General features: G+C 35.2%; 1 protein-coding gene across 8 annotated transcripts in view; it reads left to right on the plus strand.

Moving 5' to 3' along the window:
- The window catches only part of NBEA (neurobeachin), a 506,572-nt gene that overhangs the window by 234,925 nt on the left and 249,557 nt on the right, over positions 1 to 22,090 (plus strand). For all 8 annotated transcript variants that reach the window (XM_057410438.1, XM_057410433.1, XM_057410439.1 and 5 more), the window contains 2 exons: positions 3,747 to 3,808; positions 17,524 to 17,588. In XM_057410438.1, coding sequence (XP_057266421.1) covers positions 3,747 to 3,808; positions 17,524 to 17,588 — 127 coding nt within the window. The remainder of the gene's footprint in view (positions 1 to 3,746; positions 3,809 to 17,523; positions 17,589 to 22,090) is intronic.

The following is a 22,090-nucleotide window of genomic DNA, read 5'->3' on the forward strand; positions in this document are numbered from 1 at the left end:
GTAAACGAGAGCTTTTCAAGATAATTGCCAGACATACATCATTTATTCCAGATTAGCTAAGGTCATGCACTTGATGCTCCCAGTTTTTGCATCCATATATGTGGTCATTGTTGCCATCAAATTGCTGAATTTTGATGGCTATATTTAATGGACTGAGAATAGACCATGAAGCAAAGTACTAAGAACACCAAATATAAAGAGCACTTACTCCATTCAGTTAAAGAGTGCCCTTTTTAACCTTCCTGTATGCAGGAAATATCCACTTGTATTTTAGTAATTACATTAGCTTCCTTAATGGCATTTGATACAGATGGTATAGGAAGACTTTATCTGTGGCTGAAGAATGCAGGCAACAGTTTTAGTTTGAAATGGTAACACTTTTTGTCACTGGAGTTAAGTTGGGGGAGGGAGGGAAGAGAACTGAAAATAGATATGTGTGCTCTCTTCCATCAGAGAAACCATTATTTTTCAAAGCTTGTTACCATTTTTGTTTCTCATTATGTTAATAGTAATAAAGTCTTACACACTCTAAAAGTCTCTGTCAAATCCTGCGAAACAGTAAAGAGAAAGAACAAATGCGGCTGTCAGTGTGTTTGGGGCTTAGGAATTTTTTCTTTATTCTGATTCATGTTACAAATTCTAGTTTTGATTTTTGTCAAGATACCTTAACTAGTTTGTATCTTCTCTTCTGTCTGTAAAATGGGAGCAGGACATTTTCTTCCTCCTTTTCTATTTTTGTCTATTAGAAAATATGCTGTCTGGTGAAGTAAATCATTTCAGTGTCTGTACCATGCTAAAAGCACTAAGGTAGTTTGCAGAAGTTTGACTTCTTAGAACAGAGGATTGTGCAAATTTAAAAACAAAAAGAGTATTAAAATGATTTTTTTTTCCTGTTGTGTGTAGGATAACTTAAGCAGAAGACAATTATTATTTGCCCCTACAACTTTTGATTATGTGGAATCTTCATAAACCAGAGATTGCGTTCTGACAGTTTTTCCTGGTAGGCAGAAATTGATCTGTTCTCCATTAGGTCTGAACTGGTTTTGTCATTCTCTGCCATTGACTCCACAACAGATCTCACAGTAAACTCTGAAGATTAATTGTGTTTTGTGTAACAGAAAGAAAATCTTTATTAATTCAAATCTTAACTGCTTAATCATGAATAAGCAAAAAAGGGAAGAAGTGCAGTAGAGCCTTTGGCAGCTAGGAAGGAGGAAATGGAGCATGTAATGGAGGGCACACACTTTTCCTCATGCTTTGAGTGGAAGGAGTCCCTGAAGTGGGACTAAGAGACTGATAAGCAAGAAACTTATAACGTTCGAGTGGCCCTTTTTATGAATGGTTCATGTTTCTGTATTCACTTTTACTTCAAGGAATGTATGGTATGAGTACTTAAAGTTGAATAGAAAATATTTCTGTTTCTATTTTCTTCTTCCTACCCATCAAGTTGCATGGTATTCCCCATTTTCTGTCATGGCTACTCTTATTTTGCTTATTTATAGTTGGGATATTGCACAGCTAATTTCTGATTTAGACAGCTCTCTGCAAAGTTTATTCTTTGCATCTAACTCTGACATTATGAACTTCTTTTATGAGTCTCTCCTATTTCCCTTCGTATTTTCACATGTGAAAAGAGCTAGTCTCTAGGATAGTTATTTGTTTCTTTTTTACATAAAAGCCAGCCTCTTAGAATGTCAAGTTATGAGAGGTGTTAATGGCTATTATCAGTGGATTGTTTCATCAGTGGGCAATTACAGAACTGGCATGCTGATGTGCTAACTAGGTCCTGTAACCTTAACTGTATCCTTCTTTTCCTAAATTTCACCAAAATCAGTTTGATTTCATAGAATCATAGAACCATGGAATAGTTAGGGTTGGAAAGGACCTTAAGATCATCTAGTTCCAACCCCCCTGCCATGGGCAGGGACACCTCACACTAAACCATATTACCCAAGGATATATGTAGCTTTTTGAATGCTAGAAAACTTCATCCAATCTGGCAATTGATTAAATGTGAAACGCAGAAATTATCAAGTGATGTCTAGACAAATAGAGAAAATAATTGTAGGTCAGACAACCACTTTACTCAAGCCCATAGAATCATCAAACTATTAAAAAGTTATATATAGCGTATAGAAATTATTATTGTAAATAGAAAAGTTTGCACTAATATAATTATTACATCCTTCATACAGGGAGTCCTGTTTTATTATGTACGCAGCATTTGTGTCATTAAGACTAGATCATCATTTTTATCTGGACGGTAATCATAAGTACTTATCCCAGCTTTGTGCCATTTAGGCATGTTTGGTTTGAGCCATGCTCCAAACTTCTTTTCATATTGTTTGAAGCTACACAGGTGACAATAGCTACACAACTGTCTCAGAAAGTTAAGAACTTCAAATTCAGTAGATTCAACCAGGAAATACTCATGAGTTTAATATGTATATTTTGTGTCGAGTTTTCTATTTGGAAACCTGATGAAGATGCAAAGAAATTATTGATTATGCATAATATTAGCTATGTAATTTACTTGGTTTATTTTTTGTAGCTGTGTTTGATGCTTATTCTGGATACATTTGTTCTTTTGATGTGAAATCAGAAGGTGAAAACATGTACCAGTTTAGAAGACTGTAGTATGGGAATGTGTTTGTAAGAGCATTATATTGCCTTAGTCATATTTTAATACATCTGAGGTATGATTTTGAGAGATGATAAGTGAGGGCATGACAGATTTTTTTTTAGTTTTACAGAATATGAGGTGCATTAAAAATAAACCAGAGAACATCCTGTGATAAAGTATTTGATATGTCTCTGCTACCTGCATTTGTTTAACTGTAGAGTCTTCTGTTTGGATTTTCTTTTGTCAGCTTTCAAACAGTGGAGGTAGCTTGCAGGTGATAAGTATCCCATTAATCTTTCTGCTCCTCTAGCACTTGAGCTTGAGAATAGCTGATCAATTACAGCAATTGTCTCCCTAAATGAGCTTTGCACATCTGCCTCTTATTTCATTAGTTAACTGTCTGCCCATATATCTGATAGAATGGAATCCTAGTAGCTTCTTACAGCTTGTTCTGTGGTACTATACAATAAGGATGGGGTTGTTAGCAAAATGGGCACAAAAGGGTATTTATCCACTACCTGCAATAAATATATGTGCTATTGTGTAGGAGTGCTTTTGTCTCTAATCGCTGTTTGTAGAAACGTACTTAAAACACCTCAGTTTGCTTTTCAGCTTCCTATTTAGTCCTCAGTTGCAAGCTTTACATTTGTGAATTTCTCATTTATTTAATACACCCAAAGTGCCTGAAACCATCATGTTATTTTCTATCTGAGTTTAGATAACAGAAATTACTGTATAAAGTTAACAGTAAAGTGTAATTTTCTCTATGTCTCTTTACAATGCATCTTTTAAAAACTTGAATATGCTATTCCCCTCTCAGAAGGTAAATTTGCATTTCCAAAGCTGCAAACAAATATTTACAATAGTGGCAATGTTATTAGGCAGTGATTAAAAAACATTCTGTCTTGAAGCTGGTATAGATTGGTGAAAATTTTGATGCTTTCTGAACATTTAAGAGTATTTGAATCTCAGATTCTCAGATAATTGTGCTTTAAACTTGTTTTAGTGAATTTGAGTGATAATAAATATACATTACAGATACTTAATAGAATTTCTGAAGCCATGAAGTTATGATAACTAAATATCACCAATATTTTTTTTTTTTTTTTACTATTTATTGCAGGTCTGGTTTGCATGAAGTCAAGTACTTCAGTGGTCGAACTTGTTATGCTACTTTGTTCACAGGTAAGACATTCTCTGGCTTTAATTGTATTACTTTCTTTGCATAGCGCTGGATTACTGCCCGGCTAAGAACTGTATCATGCTGTTTGTTTCATTCTTCCATTTCAGTATAAGAAGATACAAATTAATCTCTTCTGGTAGCATATAAAGTCTAGATTTTTTTCTTTTTTTTCAAGTTCAATAGTTTCTCTGTATTCAAAGGGTATACAGTGTATATTTGCATTTGTTTTACAAAAGTGTGTGGATGCACATTATGCATTTTTTCTGGCCACAAACTCTCTTTCAAGCCAATTCTTATTTAGAATACATAAATAGGATACTATTGTCATAATTTTATGTTGAAATCTGTCTTTGAATAAGTAATTTTTTAAAACCTCTCTTTGAGATGACTATTACTTTTGATATACATGATATAATTTACTGGATATTTTATGTAGCTGTCAGTATATAAAAAGCAGAAGAACATGGTTTAGGTTGTCCTCAAGAACAAGCAGAAGCAGAGTATTTTCATTTTAAAAATGTTGTGGTTAATTGTTGTTTTTTTTTTAGTGAAGCAGTAATTGGTTTCTCAGAAATCTGAATAAATTAACATTTTTGATTGCTTTCACAAGTGAAAAATTCAAAACTAAAATACCTCATCATACTGTTTGGATTGCTTATATCTCAATTTTAATGTTATTTGCTTTGACAGAAGTGTTATTGTGTTATTGGTTAATTTCATATATATATATATATATATATATATATTTTTTTTTTCTCTACTTTAAACTGCCAGTACTATCAGCAAACATTTTAGAATTTTCTTGCTTTGTAAATATAAGAAAAAAATGATGACCTAAAACATCCAAATAACTTCACAAGTTTTTATATTTTTCTAAAAACTTAATAACAGTGCTTAATTTGCCAAGTACCCCATAGATTTATAATACAAGTTAAATTCAAACCAAGATAGTATATAAAAATCCTGAGGTTAACTTGTTCTAGTATTATCAAGGGAAAGTACTTGTTTGTGTCTTTACGGCTGTACATTAAGAAAATGCACCAAAAATGTACTGAAAACAATTCCTAGGGATAATTGAAATTAAGATCTACTTTTGAGAAATGTGTCTAAAAATAATTAGCATTTATAACTGATTTTGGGGGAGGGGGCTCCAACTTACCTGCTGTTTGCCAGTCCATCGGTTGCATTTCTTAAAGCTTGTGTCATAAGGAAATCATTAAATCTTGTTTTTCTTTTTTTTCCTCTTCCCCCCCTTTTTTTTTTTTTCTTCCTCTTTTAGCCAGGCTAGATATTGGTTAGGGAAAAGTAAAAGAAAAATACATCCCTGGCAGGAATCCTCAGTGGGTTTTAAACTTCAAACTTGCTCCAGCAGGGTACTTGAAAAATTTGTTACCTCATGGTAAAGTCCTGAGTTCCAGGAAAATTCCAAAAGGTCCACTAAGACTTTTGAGCTCTGTCTTCATGTCATGCAACTTTTTTATTTCTTTCTCTTTTTTCTTTTCTTTTCTTTTCTTTATTTCTTTTTTTTTGGCAGTTTTTGAAACATTTTCAGGAGAGAAAGAATAACTTACAGTCTTTTCTTCTCTAGCCTTTGGGTTTACTGCTGTTCTCAGGAATAAAGTGGAATGTAGCATTAAGGTCTAGTGTCTTTGATGGCCTCATCATCTAATCATAGGTTTAACATTACTCATTTGCTGGCTCCAGGAATTCCTGCCATTAAGGGCCCTAGAGATGAAACTTTGCCTCAAATATTGATTGAAAGGAAGAGAGAGAAATTTAAGCTCTGCGCAATGCTTTTTCTTTAGATATCCCAGTAAAGCTGTGTAACAAATGCAGCTAAATCAATTTGTTATTTTTATTACTATTACGCATGTTATTTATTATTTCAAAATATTTTACTATTTAAAAAACAAGATTAATTTTATACCTGAAATACTGTGAATAACCTGATAATTTTAAAGTTTTCAACATTTATTCATTCCCTTCAGCATTTGCTTGGGAGATCTATTTTCTGCCTACCCAATTACTCTGGGAAACTGCAAGCATATAGTTTGCATAGCCCATCTGATACTTCAGGGTTGTTTTCATGTCTTCTAAATAAAGAAGATTTTGTATCCTAATGTCCATCTATTACTAAGTACTTGAGAAGGTAATGCTGTGTTTGCTGATGTTCAATGTTTCTGCAGGAATTGATCAACAGGGGGCTGTAGGAGTGCAAATGGCATTCTCCCCTCACCTTCCGAACTACAAAAGTATTGCTTCTGTAAATTGCATCTCCACAGAATATTGCATTTATTCCTATAGGTGTACAAAATTGCAGGAGAAAAAAAAATCGTTCACATGGTAAAAATGTTTGTCAAAAGAATACAGAAGGTAAACACTATGAAAATACAAATACATAACATGACTAGAAGAGAATGGCAGACAAATACTGTAATCCACCCTATAGCTAACAGAATTTGGAATTTGGAGCTCTAGGAGATGTCATCTGCAGCAAATGAGGATAACTCATGTCTATAAAAAGAGAGATAGTGCTACCTCAGGTTTTCCATGTGATAGAGTAGTATGAACTTTAAAGACTATATAAAGTACTGTGTTTTTTTCAGTAATCCTAATGTAACTAGGGCTTTTCCTCCTAACATGGGGAAATCCTTCGAATTGAATGACATTTTACAGGTTATGTGGGGAAGTTTGAAATGTGTCATTCAAAAGATAGATGCCAATATTAAAAAACCTTTGAGAAGTACAATTTTGTTTGCACAGAACAAAGTAACTTTAGACATTGGAAAGGAAAGGGAAATGCAAAGTTTGTTTTCCTTTCATTTGCTACAGCAAATTAGGTGCTTTTATGCTCTTTATGTTGGAAATTCCATGTTAACAACTACAGATTAGCAAGGATGTCAGGATTTTTTTCTTATCTGAGCTCCTGAATAAAATCAACATTGCCAGCGGCTCACGTCCAAGGTATGGTCTAAATTTACATGAAATATCACATTACAAATGTCTGAAGGTACATGTCATGGATAATTCAGTTCATATGGCAGCTTTCTAGACTCTGAGGAATATGCAATCAAGCCTTTCCCCCAGAGGAATTTGGAGTTTCTGTGAAAAATACATTTTAAGTTTTAAAGGAACTCCTGTAGGGATAGTGCATCATTTGTGGGTTTGGGGAAGAACAAAAAAGTTCTACTCTGTATTATCAGAATGTCTTTTGTACTGTAACTTGCTTCCCTTCACCAATTTTATTTTTTCCTAGTATCACCTACATAACTAGATTAAAATTGAGGTTAATTTGAAGGTTTTCTTTATTTCTTATATAAATGAAAAACATACATTCAAGTACTTGAAAGATTTTTTTTCTAGATAACTCATAGTATACATATAATGATTTTCACTTTTCGTAAAATAGGCATGTAGTGTATTTTAACATAAAATGGATGAAGATGGGGTGTTTGACAAGACCTGTGCTTGATTAGCTGGTCTTTGTTCCCTCAGCCTAGTTGAGCATGTCACAGCTGTGTTGCTGTTAAGAGTGGCAGATTTCTTCAATACACCGTGCAATTTAAAAAAAAGCCCCAAAACATTTATTTTTTTGCAGTGTAGTTCCTTCTTACATCAGATTTAGATTTCAATTGCTCTTTTTTTTACAATAGTTTCCAATTACTTCCAGATCTTTTACAATTTTTTCTCTTTGGGAGTACAGCTTCTGCAGAAACTGAATGATGTTATCCCAAAGGAGTTTTATCTCATTCTACTTGTATTTTTCTGTACCTTATCTATTAACAGGGGAAATTTATTTTCTTAAATAGGAAATTCTGTCTTAGTATTTAGAGTATTTTATTACTTGACCTCTTTAAAAATATAACTATTATAATGGATAAATGGTTATGTTCAGGAAAAAAAAATACTTTGTCATTTGTTGTTGTAGAATACATGTAGAATATTTGACAACTTTCAGGATTTGTAGTTTTCAATACGTCAGTTATTTTGTTGATTTCCTTTCTCCTGTGTTGGACGTTTGATCAAGATTATCATTCAGTAGCTTCCAAAGGAAATACCAAAATTCGAATGAAAATAGAATCATAGAATAGGGTTGGAAAGGACCTTAAGATCATCTAGTTCCAGCCCCCCTGCCATGGGCAGGGACACCTCACGCTAAACCATGTCATCCAAGGCTCTGTCCAACCCGGCCTTGAACACCACCAGGGATGGAGCATTCACAACCTCCCTGGGCAATCCATTCCAGAGCCTCACCACCCTCACGGTAAAGAACTTCTTCCTTATATCCAATCTAAACTTCCCCTGTTTAAGTTTTAACCTGTTACCCCTTGTCCTGTCACTACAGTCCTTAATGAAGAGTCCCTTTCCAGCATCCCCATAGGCCCTCTTCAGGTACTGGAAGGCTGCTATGAGGTGTCCACTCAGCCTTCTCTTCTCCAGGCTGAACAGCCCCAACTTCCTCAGCCTGTCTTCATACGGGAGGTGCTCCAGTCGCCTGATCATCCTCGTGGCCCTCCTCTGGACTTGTTGCAACAGTTCCATGTCCTTTTTATGTTGAGGACACCAAAACTGCACACAGTACTCCAAGTGAGTTCTCACAAGAGTGTAGTAGAGGGGCAGGATCACTTCCTTCAACCTGCTTCTGAATCACTGTGTTGAGGAAGAAGATTTATTTTAGATTCTATCCCTTGTAAATAGGCTTTTATTGGAAAAAACTGCATGAGGAATGAGGAAAAGGGTGTACATACCCACAAAATACTTTACTTAAAACTGGCAATTTAAACCTCTTAGGAGATTCTTAAATAAATAATAACACAGAGTCCCTCTTATAATTAAGGTCTAAATAAAATCTATAAATTTTTTTATGAAAAATTGTAGAATTTAAAAGTATGTTAAATAAAGCAAACTATACCAAGAGGATATCCGTAACTTGACAAACTCCAGTATGTAATTAATGGCTAAACTGCACTTCAGCTAAGCCTTTCAAATGTTAGCTAGCAGTGTGAGCTTCATAAATGAGCTGTGTCTGTTCACATTGTCTTATCTGTTAACCTGGAAACTTAGAAACTCTTTGGGCTGAATCTAGTCTGTCTCTCCATATCACAAGCAGCCATTCAGTACATACTTAATCAGAAAAGATCTGTGAAGGTTCTGTTCCCATGCAGCACAGTCCATAAAACACTTCCCAGCGGTTTGATGTGTAAGCCATAGCAGTTGTATACCACTATATATACTATAGCAATCAGAACTATAAATTGGCAAAATGGGGCAGAAGGCAGGAAAGGGAAAGGTGAATGAGTGCATTGCCTCTTGTCCTAAGCAGCAAGAAAAAATTTGAAACAGTATCAAGAAATTAACCTCACTCCAAGGGGAAGAGGGAAAACAAACAAAGAAACAATGTGCCTTGCCAATGCAAATTTGAATGAAATTCTCACTGAGGAAATGTGGTGATAGGCTCTGAGAATACAGGAAGACCCATCGACCAGGCACTGGAGAAATTTCAGTATGCACTAGCACATGTAAATGTGCATTTTGCCTCGAAGTGTGCAATAGCTATTGGGCTTCAGAAACTGGCAGCTGCCCAACATAGAAACCAAACAGAAAAAGAAAACTTTTTCTGGTCCCTACAGCTGACCAGAAACAGCCCTGAAATGTGTGATTCATATAATAGAAACACAATCCATGCTTCTTGATACTAAACATACTCTATTCAAGGCTTTCTAGAAAAGTTTTAAGTAATAATAATCCAGATCTGCTATACAGTACCTTTTGATCAAGCACAATCATTACATCTTAAAGATCTTAAGTTAGCTCTGTTTCTGTACTATGCTATTTGTATGACTATTTTACTTTTTAATTTTATGCATTATTAAAAACCTTCTAATTTTCATTATAGATTTATTTGAAATAATTTTGTATCTGTTTACTATTGTTGCCAGTATTAGATTAAACTTTAATTGTGCCTATTAGTACTTATTTTTTTCCCTCCAGAGGTATTCCTGTAGTTCTTGTATTCCTAAACTTTTGTTTGATAAGGGATAGCACTTGCATAGTGACTCTGATAGCAGCACACTAACAGGAGTGTTTACTATTTGTCTTTTTGACACCAACTGTGGTAGGAAGGCTGAAGACAAGTTAAATAATGGATGTTTCTCTTAAATCTAAAGAATAATGAACCTGGGGCTTAATCTGTTTAGGAAGTTAGTCTGATGTAACTTCAATGGTGAAATTGAGGTTGGTTATGCAAATTCCTATGCAGGTATAATTTTTAATCTTTCTTTTTCCTCTGAAACAAGTTGAATGTTTTACCTTTGGCCGTTTTTTCCAGTTTGTCCTCTTGGATTATGCACTGTCTCTGTGCAACTAGAAGGAGATGCATATCATATCACTGCAAAAGTCTGAATTCAAATTTTTATAGAAGGGAAGGACACATAGAAACACACGTGAAAGCATACAGAAACTCATTGTTTTGATAATCTGTTTTTCCAGCATTTCTTGAAAATATTTAGCTTAACAAAGTTCTGGATCTGCTACAGTGCTGCTGTCCTGCAACTTTTGTATCAGTGCTGATATTCATAAGACTAACTCACAAGCACATCTGAAAACTGTTCAGACATTTGTTTCCTGGTTTAGTAGGTTAACCTGGTCAAGACCATAGTTCAAAAGTCATCAGAGATTCTCAAAGAGCTCAGGATTGCAGATCTGGGAGCACAGAGGAGAAGAGAGAAAACACCACTCATGTTTTCATGGCAGCAATCTGTAAATTCAGATCTCTGCATCTAATGGAATCATACTCTTAGGATGTAGTTCAGATGATCAGCTTGGTCTTCTCTCTGGCCCAGATCACATTAGCAGAGGTATCATATTTTCTCTATGTCTAGCTCCATATTCTTGCTTGCGCCCTTTCACCAATACGTGTGATGATGGAAACAGCCACATCAAAATAAGAAGTAACTCTAGATAAAACAGTAATTTTTGATAGATCACACTTTTAGAATAGCCATGAAAGCAGTAGCTTGTAGCAGGTGACAGGTAGGATGTCTGGGTCTGTAGGAAAGAAAGGCTGGCTCTGTGGAAGTCAAGAAAAAAGAAAACAATTTTGGCATTTGATGGAGACAAAGAATAAAAAAAAAAAGTGCATGGATTGACATACACTGGACAAAGTGCTAGAAAGGTGTATGAAATCATCGGTCATGTAGCTCCAGACTGAAGTTTTGTACCTTCTCCTTTTACCACAGGCTCAAATTTAATTTCAATAAATATAGTCTTTGTAGCTGAAGGTAGTACTTTCTCTAATATTGTCATCCTGTTTGAACTATGTAAAGGTCCAACAAGAGAGAAACAACATTTCTACTGTGTCCTTATCCATCATCATATATGGTACAAATAACTCACACGTGTAGTTATGTTCTGATGTTGATTTGGGGATCTTCACAATCCAGAACATGGCCTATACACAAAATAAGTTGTTACACACAGTTAGTGTAATTTACAAAAGCAGAAATGAATTCCAGTACAAGGGGAAGTGGAAAACTTTTTCATATATATATTTTTTTTTTCTTTTTTTTTTTACAGGTGAGGGTGGATGTATTTTGTTGTTTGGTTATTTTTGCCTGGTGTCTCCACTTGCTTCATAGAATTCTGGAAATTTTCCAGAAGATGATCATTTTGCATTATCTTTTTTTTACACTAAAGGGTTGTCAGAAAATTTTTTTGCATTGATTCCTTGTCCATGTGTGGAATGTCTTCCAGACCAATCTCAGTCTTCCCATCTCTTGGCCATCTGCTTCTGATAATCTAACTTTCAGATGGAAATCATCAGTGTATTCTTTCCTACTTGTTGGACAATTGTACTTCATTGATTTTTCTGTGAGATATCCTTCCAGATCCCTGTACACTCAGAGACCTACTTCTGTGGTTTGCCTTTAGTAATAAGCAGGATCTCTTCTTCAATATCTTACTTACACCATAGTCATAATGGAACTTCTGGTCTCTTGTCTGTCCTTGTCAGAGTATTTTTGTCAAAAAAGTGCTTTTATTACACATCTGTGAGATGCTGACCTGTACCTCTTCTAGAGTCATGGCAAAAGAGGCAGGATCAAAAAACTGTAAGAATTACTTTCTCCATGTCCTGATATGTCAAGGTGTCTTCCTCTGACTGCTCTACAATTGAGTTGCCCACAACTGAGAAGGATCTTAGATCAGAGGAAAACACCTAGAAAGTCAGAAGGAGTCAGTTGTTATTTCTTAAAGGGCTGAGAAACAGTGCAAAAGCTCATTATTGGAGGCTATCATTATTAACAAATATAGTTTCGAGGGGGTTTACTATATGTGTAATGGAGACAATGTGAGGAGTAGTTTTCTGTACATCAGGAAGTCTTCTCTTTAATGGTGCATTTTGGAAGATGTTAAATTAGTTATTCACCTAAAACCTCAGAATTATAGGTTGTTGAGTAATAAGCAAATTAGCTTTTAGGATTAATACCCATGTGTAGCAACACGTGATGTTAATGATAGTTTTCGTGTCTCTTAAAAGGAAGAAGTATTTTTCCAGTAATGAAGTAAGCTCTAGAAGTTGTGGAGATGTGTGTATCTTCTAATGAATATCTTTTGTCTGTATTAGAAGATATACAAAATTCCTACAAGTTGATGAAGGTTAATATTCTAAAAAAATTTGGTCATTTCCCAGGTGTTGCTTGGATAATATAAAATATTTTGCAACTGTGGATTTTTTTTTTCCTCTTCTAAGATACTAATGAAATGTTCCTCTGGGAACATTTGACTTCACTTCCAAGATAAATTGAGCAATTATCACAGGTGATCACAAGGGCAAGTCAGAAAAACAGAGGAAAAATGACGCTTTACTCTTGTGAAAGTGAAATCTAAAACTTCCCACTACCTTTGCTGCATTGTTAAAGTCATAGTCACATAAATAGTGTTGTGAAAGTTTCATATTCTTTTCCTTTCTGTGATTTGGCCAGAAGCCCAGTGCATTTGAATGCTTGCAGTTTTGCCTTCCAGGAGGATGTCATCAGTCATTCTGCAGCTTCCTTACTGTGGGAAATAGCCACTATTAAAATGGATGACTGATCATAAAATCCTAAAAATTATCCCAAATTTCCTTTAAAGAGTAGACCAAAAATAATTTTATTTATCAACTATCAGCAGTAGTGAGATCAGGATAAAAGCAGCAGAATTTCAGTTCTTAGCTCTGATTCTCATTCCAACAAATAATGGAAGCTTTTAAGACTCCAATATCTTCAGATAAATTCTTCTAGGAATGGTAGGGACAGTCTTAAAAGCTGCATAATCTCAAAAATTTATGAGTAATTTACTCAAAAATTTATGAGACTGTATCTTGAAATCAGTTGAGTTTTCTGGTTTTACCTACTTTTAGTTGACATAGTTTTTTGCCATAAAAATATTTCCTTCAATCTTGTAACATTTCCTTTGAATCTTTCCCTTAAGTAAAGCAAGCTCTTACTGATTTTAGAAGGTAACTTCACAACATGGAGTTCAAACCCAAGCTAAATTACATGCATGTTGTGAATTGCAAACACATTTTAATAAAATTTCCTCTTCCTCCTCCTGATCAAAGGTAGCCCCTGTTCAGCTCTGTACAAGACTTTTCTCAAAACATAGTCAAGTCTAGAAAGAGTGTCAATGTAATAGAGTATCATTTGTATCAGGAAGCTATGATTAAAATAGAGTGATTGAAGACTGAGTTATCAACTGAGTTATTAATATCTTAGACTAGACCATTTGATAAATATTCAATATGACAAAAGGAAAAAGAATGACTTGGATTAGTTTAAGACATAGGTTCCTGTCTATTCAGTAACTGCAGTTTGATGAGAAACTAGTAATTTGACAGTTTTAGACTTCCTTGCAGAAAGTAGAAAGGGTAAGAACTTCCGAAAACTCTGAAAATCACTATTCCTTTTTTTTTAATAAGGATTTTATGTCAAATTTATTAATTTTTAATATTATTGCAAGATACTTTAACAGAAATTTTCTAATCATCATGAATAAAAAATTAAAAAATTATTGTATGCCAAAATTGGCTTGGAAAGAAATATAATATAAAGGAAAGCTTTTAGCATGCCAAGCCTAGTTGTTCCTTCTTTGCTCTTTCACTATTATATTCTACCCGTGCAAATTTTCAGGTATCAATTTAATGCCTTGTTAGATTTGTTAATGCATTATTTCTCTCTGACACACACACACCCCCCTTTTTTTTTTCTTTTTTTGGTAGGCTTTGGGTTGATTTTTTTGTTTGTTTGGGTTGTTGTTTTTTTTTTTAGTGTAGCAGGGATTGGAGAATTTTAAAGAAATAGGACTAGGAAAATACACTCAAATTGTAAGAGTAAAAATTGTAAGAATAGCAGAGAGTAGGAAAGAAAAAAAAAGCAATTGAATATCTACTGTGTTACCGCTTATTATTTAGTTTTTTTAGCCTTTTACTCTCATCCCACTTCTATTCATCTCCTGTCTTCTTCTGCATGGACATTTTCATAAAGGATTCAGTCTAACTTTCTGTCAGAGAATGTGTGCAGATGCTTTCTGGTTGCAGTGATGCTTTTCAACCAATGAAAGAATAGAGGTGGAGGGAGGCCAAGTTAAGGGGGAACAAGGAGGTGGCATTTGCCAGTAGCCTAATAATTTAGCACATTTTTGATGTCTTTAATAGAAGTTTGCATAATTTTAGAACAAAACCATACTGCACAGTAATTGCCTATCTAAAATTATGTCTGTTTATTGTGTATAAAGACAATTTTTTTTATTTGTTGCAACACTAGTAAAGTTAAAGTAGAATTTGCTATCTTCATCATGGTTTTAGTACAAAACATTTGTGTCATCGTTCTTGAACACCATCTCTATTAGTCTCTAAATATGCCTCTATTTCTGAGTCTTCTACACCCTACCTAGTTCTAAGAGCTGCACTGTAATTGTCGTCCCCCCCTGCTCTATCAAACAGTAGCCCCTGTTTGATACACAAGAATTACTTCTTGTGTAGAAGAAATTCTGTGGTACGCAATTTTGTCAAAGTCTTCCATCACTTCAGCATGTAATTGGCATCAGCATTTTGGGGCACAGAAAAATCTCCCAGCTCTTGTTTTAAGGCTCAGAAGATTCGAGATATGAACTACACCAAACCACTTGAAATATGGTGTAGTCATTCAAGCACTTAAGTGCTAATAATCACATGTCTGTGCTACGATTCTACTTGCCTACAGCATAAATTTTCCAACCACTGTCACTGCATCTGTTATGTTTGGTGTTTATCTTTCTGCTTTTTGTATCTTGATGGCGAGAAAGGTTTTCTGTGGAATCTAAGATAATATAAGTGCTGTACAGTCTTTGAGCATGTAACTCCACCTCTTAATCTTTTTCTTAAAGTATATGCAGTAATCTGAATGGCCATTGCAAAGGCAACTAATGCTGGCATTTCTATGTATTTCCATTTATTATTTGGGTCTTCTAAAAAGAAACTGGGAAAAATTTGTCTCTTCACAAGTACAGCTCATATCTCAGGATCATGAATCTGTTATACTAAACTATGCCTTAAACTTGGACGAAATTGTAGTAGTAATAATTATCCGCTTGTTTGTGGATTAATGGGGAGTTAGGAATTTCTAGTGAATTTTGTAGTAGTCAGTTTCTAGTGAAGCAATGCATGAACCATGAATATTGGTTTCTTTCTGGTTCTGCTTCGTGATGTTTTCCACTAGTTTTTCATAGATAGTTGGGCAGTTTTCACACATTTTTATAATGGATAATTACTTTTGATATATTAATGAGATTTTCCATCAACAAGAGATTTGTTTGCTTCCACATAGGTATCTAATGGCTTTTTAAGTACATTAAGATATCTCACCTAAAATCCAGTAGCCATTTTGAATTTCCTGCAGTATCTATCTGAGATATTTGTGCTGAGCAGGAAGATATGACAAAAGACTTGCAAGAATCTTCTGGTCTTTTGCAGACACAGGTAGATGCACTGTCTCTCTTTAAAAAATTAGTTAGCATGCTTTCTTCTAGCTGTTAGGAAGCTTTTTTTTTTATCTTCTCTGTTTTCAACTTTTTTCCTGAATTACAGTCGCACCATTTCTGCTTTCCTGATTGCAAAAGTCGCAGCAGCTGTGGTGCTGAAAAGTATCTCAAAAGAAAACATTAATGGGGGGTTTATAGAGTACCTTAAAAGGCTCTGATTAAAGAAAAAAAAAGAAAAAAAAAATCTACACAGCAAATACTACCTCTATCCAAGGATACTGTTTCTTAAAATGGCACAGTATCTATGTATATACAATTGAATCCTGTCCTTCTTAGTTTCTCAGAGTGACATTGTACTATATCAAGGTGATTCAGTTGCTTCAAAAATTAGATCATTAGGTTTGTTTCAATTACTGGATTTGGAAAAGAACAAAATCAACAGCACTGAAGAAAGGACCTGCTTTTTAGAGCACAAGCTAAAGGCTCAAGTACTGATACTCCATCTTCACTAAGTAGAATTTACCTGCTCAGTAATGGATTAAAAGTATGCTTATTATTTGGGTATTCTAGTATCTGTATTTTAGTAACTTGCCTCTTATGAAACCAGACATGACTACAAGATTATTGTTGGCGGGGGGGGGGGGTGTTAAGATGCATGACTTGGTCAAATCTGTGTGTTTTCATAGGATCAGTAAGAAGCACCTTGCTGATTAATGACACTTTTCCACAACTATTCTTTGAGAAAATTTGCCTATCTGTGCAAAGTTGTCATTTTTTTTTGTCTTTTTTTTTTTTCCATATTAAGAAACAAGTATTGGAAATTTCTGTCTGATTTTTCATTCCTGGAAAAAAAAAATTAATGTAAAGCAGAATAGTTCTGTAACTGTAACTTTCTCTGCTTATTCTTGTTTATAAAATGAAGTCTCAGACTAGAAAAATTCTCTCTGAACTGTAATCCAGCTAGTATATTTTGATATTTATTTGTGTATGATGAAAAGGAAATATTTATTACTCTTGAAGAATTTTTTCAATAAATTATCCCTAAGAAAGGAAACTTTACTTGCTAGAGAGATTTATTAATCTTTCATCTCAAGTATCCAAAGTCTGTTGGTGTGATAGAGGCAGTGATTTGTATGTTTATGATGTATTGAGGATTTTCTCTTTAACTTCATGGTATATGAAATAAAAGAAATATTTTAATATCTATTAAGTGGCTTAAATAAATTTCAAAATTTATCTTGGAAATCCATGCTAATGGTAAACGAATTTTAAAAAGTCATTTTGTTATTAGCAACTGGTTTTGTTTTCACTTATAACAGGGAAGAAATAAAGATTGAACTCAAGGGGGGGTGATTGGTACACAGATTATTGCCTGCTTTATATGACAAAATATACAAGATGTAACAGTGACGCAATGTGAAGAAACTGCTGCTGCTGTACTTTCTTGATGTGTTCATTGGCCTACTGTGTGAATTGGAGTAACAAGATGTGTTTTCATATTCTCTAGACAATGAAACTAAAGCTTGCTTATGGGTAAAACAGGGAACAAGACCATCTAAAATTTATTTGAAAATGAATAGAAATGATTGGTTTGGGGTTTTTTAGGCATTACATTAAGAAGTTCAGCCTAAGTTCAAGCTCCTTAGGGAAGTTATCAGGGTCAGCATCAGAAATGTTGTTTAAAATCCTTGGGTTTTGATCATGTTATATTTTGTCTTCTTAGGAATGGCAAAATTCTATTCAGAAGAATGCAGGACTTGCATTTATTGAGCTGATCAATGAAGGAAGGTAATTAATTTTAAACCTTTTGAGCAAGTATTTTTGCATTTATCCCATTGGGTGATAAAACTTCCTCACCATCTGTTCCAAAAAGATTGTGAAGAAGCCATTTTAATTAAGAGGCTTATTGTATAGTTACTTTATATAGTAAATATTTAATTTGCAAATGTGTAAATGCAGAAAATTTTGTTTATTGACAAAAGGAAATATTGCTCCCATGAACTGTATATAGGCTTGGGTTTATTTGAGAATTGAACCACCATTTTTCCAGAGCAGCAAGGTTGTTTTACCCACACAGTCCGGGGAGCCCAATCTGTAAACCCATCTGCTGCTCCATCTGTTTTAGAAGCACCACGTTCATTGTACAGATGCACTTCTTTATTCTATCATTTAATGAAAAATTATTTTATCTGAAATTTCTGGTCCAGTTTGAGTCCTGGAAAACGCACAGGATATTATAAGAGCTGCTTTGCTTTGCAAATTGCTAAGATACTTTATTATTAATCCTTAACTAATTTTAATGTTGTATCTATCTTCTACTCTGTGCAAGGTTTGTTGGTACTCCCAGCCAGCAAGCTGAGCAGCCAGGGGGGACTCTTTGGGCTTCCTGGTAGTGGAATGCCACAGACAAGCAGAGCTGCTTGTGTAATGTGTGTGACTCGTATTGGCTAGTACATTAAAACCATTTGAATCTAGATGTCTTCATATGTGCAGCTGAAAAAAGAAAAATACATATAAGCCTGTTGAAGACCTGTTGTCATTTTATATGTGATTTCTTTTTTTCACCAGTGGTACATCATCACCAAAGTATCAAATCTTTTCTTTATTATGGGATATTTTTTGTCTGCCTGATATTTCAGTGGTTAAATCATGTATTTATTTAAAATGAAGTTTAGAAAACATCAGAGTATAGGAATATAGGAATATGAGTATCTGAAGAACAGGGGCATGTAGCTTATTACCAAATTTTTGGTTGCTATACATTCTCATTATATTCCCTGTGCACACTGGAGTTAAAGTGCAGTGTAGCAATGTGAAATGTATAGGGGTTACCTGAGTAGATCATTTGCTGCACATTATACAATAAATATTACCTGGCAATAGACTGAATAATAATAGAAAGCTTATAGCTTTTATTCCCAGATAGCAATATACAATCCCATTCTGACCTTTTTTTATTTTCTAAACCAGGCTAGTAAGGTCAGGTATGATTACAAACTCACTATTAATAAAATGCTCATTCTGAACAAATCCTGTATCTGCATATTTTTAGCAGTCAGATATTAATATATCTACTCTCTTCTAACAATAACTTTTCAAACAAAGTAATATTTCAGAACTGCTGCTTAAATCTGATCAAAGGAATGTCTAATCAAACTGCACTTAGACACATGTTCCTTCATATACTTCTATCAGAAAGATGTACAGAACAAGTGTGTACACATTGCTAGAGTACTTTTCTCTGCAATCAGCCCATTTGTTTTTAATTTACCCTTTTGGGTATAAAGATAATCCTTTCACTGGAAATTATTATAAATATTTATTCTACTTAATAGCTAAAATTGTGAATGCAATTCATCAATCATAGCTAGAGAATGCAATTGTGCAGTTGTCAACAATTAACAGGACATAAACAGTTGATGAATGTGCAGCGGAATTAAAGTGCTCCCCAGGATAACCTGAAATTATAAACTGAATCATTTAAAGGAATCTAACAAAGGGGTTTTATAATTAAAACAAAGCAGGGTTAATGAGTTGTAAAATTGCATATAATCGCTGTGCTATAATGAATGAATTTTAAATTATTAAAAGCAAAATGAAGACTAAGAATATTTTGAAGGACTTTCTGGCTAAGAGTTTGAGAGACCTAGGTAATAAATCAACTGTTTTGTGAAAGCTTTTTTTTTTTTTTTTTTTTGAGTGTGGAGGAAAAGGTTTAGGTGCAATGCAGAGGAAAAGAGTTTTTAATATGTTCATGCAGAAGTCTATCTGGTTTAATACATGGACACTAAAAGGTGATTTTCTGATTACTTAACTTTTGTTGTTTCGCCTTTAAATAATTCAAGTGCCTTTCTAATCTTTAACTTCATTAGAAATGTTCTCAAATAAAATATTTCAGTTTAATTGTACTTAAAAAAATATATACATTCCTGCCACTGTAATAAATTGCATTTTAATTTTAAACCAATTTATTAACTGTGCTTATTTTCATGTTTTTTTGTTTGTTTTAGATAATGTTTTCTTAGGAATGTCTGAATGACACATTTGTAGAGTTCACCATACAAACACTCTGATGAAGCTTTCTAAAAGTAGGAAGTGTTACAATAGGTTTTCATATAAAAAGAGTATCTGCCTCTAGATTTAAATACTTTCAAGGGAAACATATGCAAAAATATTTAATTTGTAATTGTAGAATAACACTATAATATACCTGAAAAATTTAGAGACACCCTTGCTGTGATCTTGAAGTTTATGATTTTTAATCACTCATGCTATGAATATGTGATGTTGAGGTTATCACACATGTCAAGAGCTTTACTGATAGAAGCTTAATTAAGGATTACAGATTTACATTTGGGTATACATGTAAGTAGACTTCTTATTTAAGAGCTGGATGCATCTAACATGTTGGCTGTAAAAGGAGACATGAAAAGAGTTCTCCAGGAATGATGTGGGAGGGAGATTATAACCCACATTTAAGTGGAGTGGTGATGGATAAGGTCAAAAGAAAAGGGTGTAGGGTAACAGGAACAACAGATAAAGATGACAGCACCCATCTCAAGTAAGTATGTACACAAATGCATACACCATTTGAAGCATACATTTCATTTAGAATCATAGAATCGTTAGAGTTGGAAAGAACCTTAAGACCATCTAGTTCCAACCCCCCTGCCATGGGCAGGGACACCTCACAATAAACCATGTCACCCAAGGCTCTGTCCAACCTGGCCTTGAGCACCGCCAGGGATGGAGCATTCACAACCTCCCTGGGCAACCCATTCCAGTGCCTCACCACCCTTGCAGTAAAGAATTTCTTCCTTATATCCAAACGTGCCATGTTTAAGTTTTAACCCCATTACCCCTTGTCCTGTCACTGCAGTCCCTAATGACGAGTCCCTTCCTAGCATCCTTATAGGCCCCCTTCAGATACTGGAAGGCTGCTATGAGGTCTCCACGCAGCATTCTCTTCTCCAGGCTGAGCAGCCCCAACTTCCTCAGCCTGTCTTCATATGGGAGGTGCTCCAGTCCCCTGATCATCCTCGGGGCCCTTCTCTGGACTTGTTCCAACAGTTCCATGTCCTTCTTATGTTGAAGACACCAGAACTGCACATAATACTCCAAGTAAGGTCTCACGAGAGTAGAGGGGCAGGATCACCTCCTTCAACCTGCTGGTCACGCTCCTTTTGATGCAGCCCAGCATACGGTTGGCTTTCTGGCCTGTGAGTACACACTGCCTGCTCATGTTCATTTTCTCATCGACCAACACCCCCAAGTCCTTCTCCACAGGGCTGCTCTGAATCTCTTCTCTGCCCACCCTGTAGCTGTGCCTGGGATTGCTCCGACCCAGGTGTAGGACCTTGCACTTGTCATGGTTAAACTTCATAAGGTTGGCATCAGCCCACCTCACAAGTGTGTCAAGGTCCCTCTGGATGGCATTCCTTCCCTCCAGGGTATCAACCGAACCACACAGCTTGGTGCCATCGGCAAACTTGCTGAGGGCACACTCAATCCCACTGTCCATGTCACCAACAAAGATGTTGAACAAGATCGATCCCAACACTGATCCCTGAGGGACACCACTCATTACTGGTTGTAGCAATGAAACTAGCAGTCGGAATTATTCCACATGCTATCACAAAACTATGACATCACTGGAATGAATGAGATTTAGTGCAACAGCCTGCACTACCTGACAGAAGTGCTGCAATGGTCAGATATAAGTTCCTCAGGAAAGACAGGCAGAGAAGTCTTTTCCTCTGGAGGTATTCAAGACCTGTCTGGACACGTTCCTTAGTAATGTGTTTTCAGTGACCCTGCTTGGGCAGGGAGTTTGGACTAGATGATTGCCAGTGGTCCCTTCCAACCTCAACCATTCTGTGATTATGTTGCATTCTCTGTGAAGAATTAGCTCAGTTGTGTGGAGCTCCTCAGTGGGATGGCTGACAGTCTGGTTGATAACTTGCAGGACAGGATGAGCATCCAGTAAGGGTAATAGCATAGTAAGGGTTTCTTACAGACCACTTATTCAGTGTGTCTGTCAGGGGCAGTGGCCTGTTGCCAAATGGGATGAATGATTTAGTGACAGGTAAGCTCAATGCCTTATTTGCCTCAGTCTTCACCAAGGTTTCTCAAGGCTCTCTATTTAGTGAAAAGGTTCAAGGAGAGCAAATAGCAGTGGATGAAGATTGAGTCAAGAATTCCTTGAGATCTGTAATACTGATGGACTGCATCTGATGGTAGGGAAAGTGCTCACAAGCTGTTTACTATTATCTCTGAAAGGTCAAGGACAC

This window comes from Pezoporus wallicus, unplaced genomic scaffold (genome assembly GCF_028554395.1).
Source record: "Pezoporus wallicus isolate ANWC-B61680 ecotype Strahan unplaced genomic scaffold, APGP_CSIRO_Pwel_v1 contig_1876, whole genome shotgun sequence".
Taxonomy (NCBI): Eukaryota; Metazoa; Chordata; class Aves; order Psittaciformes; family Psittacidae; genus Pezoporus; species Pezoporus wallicus.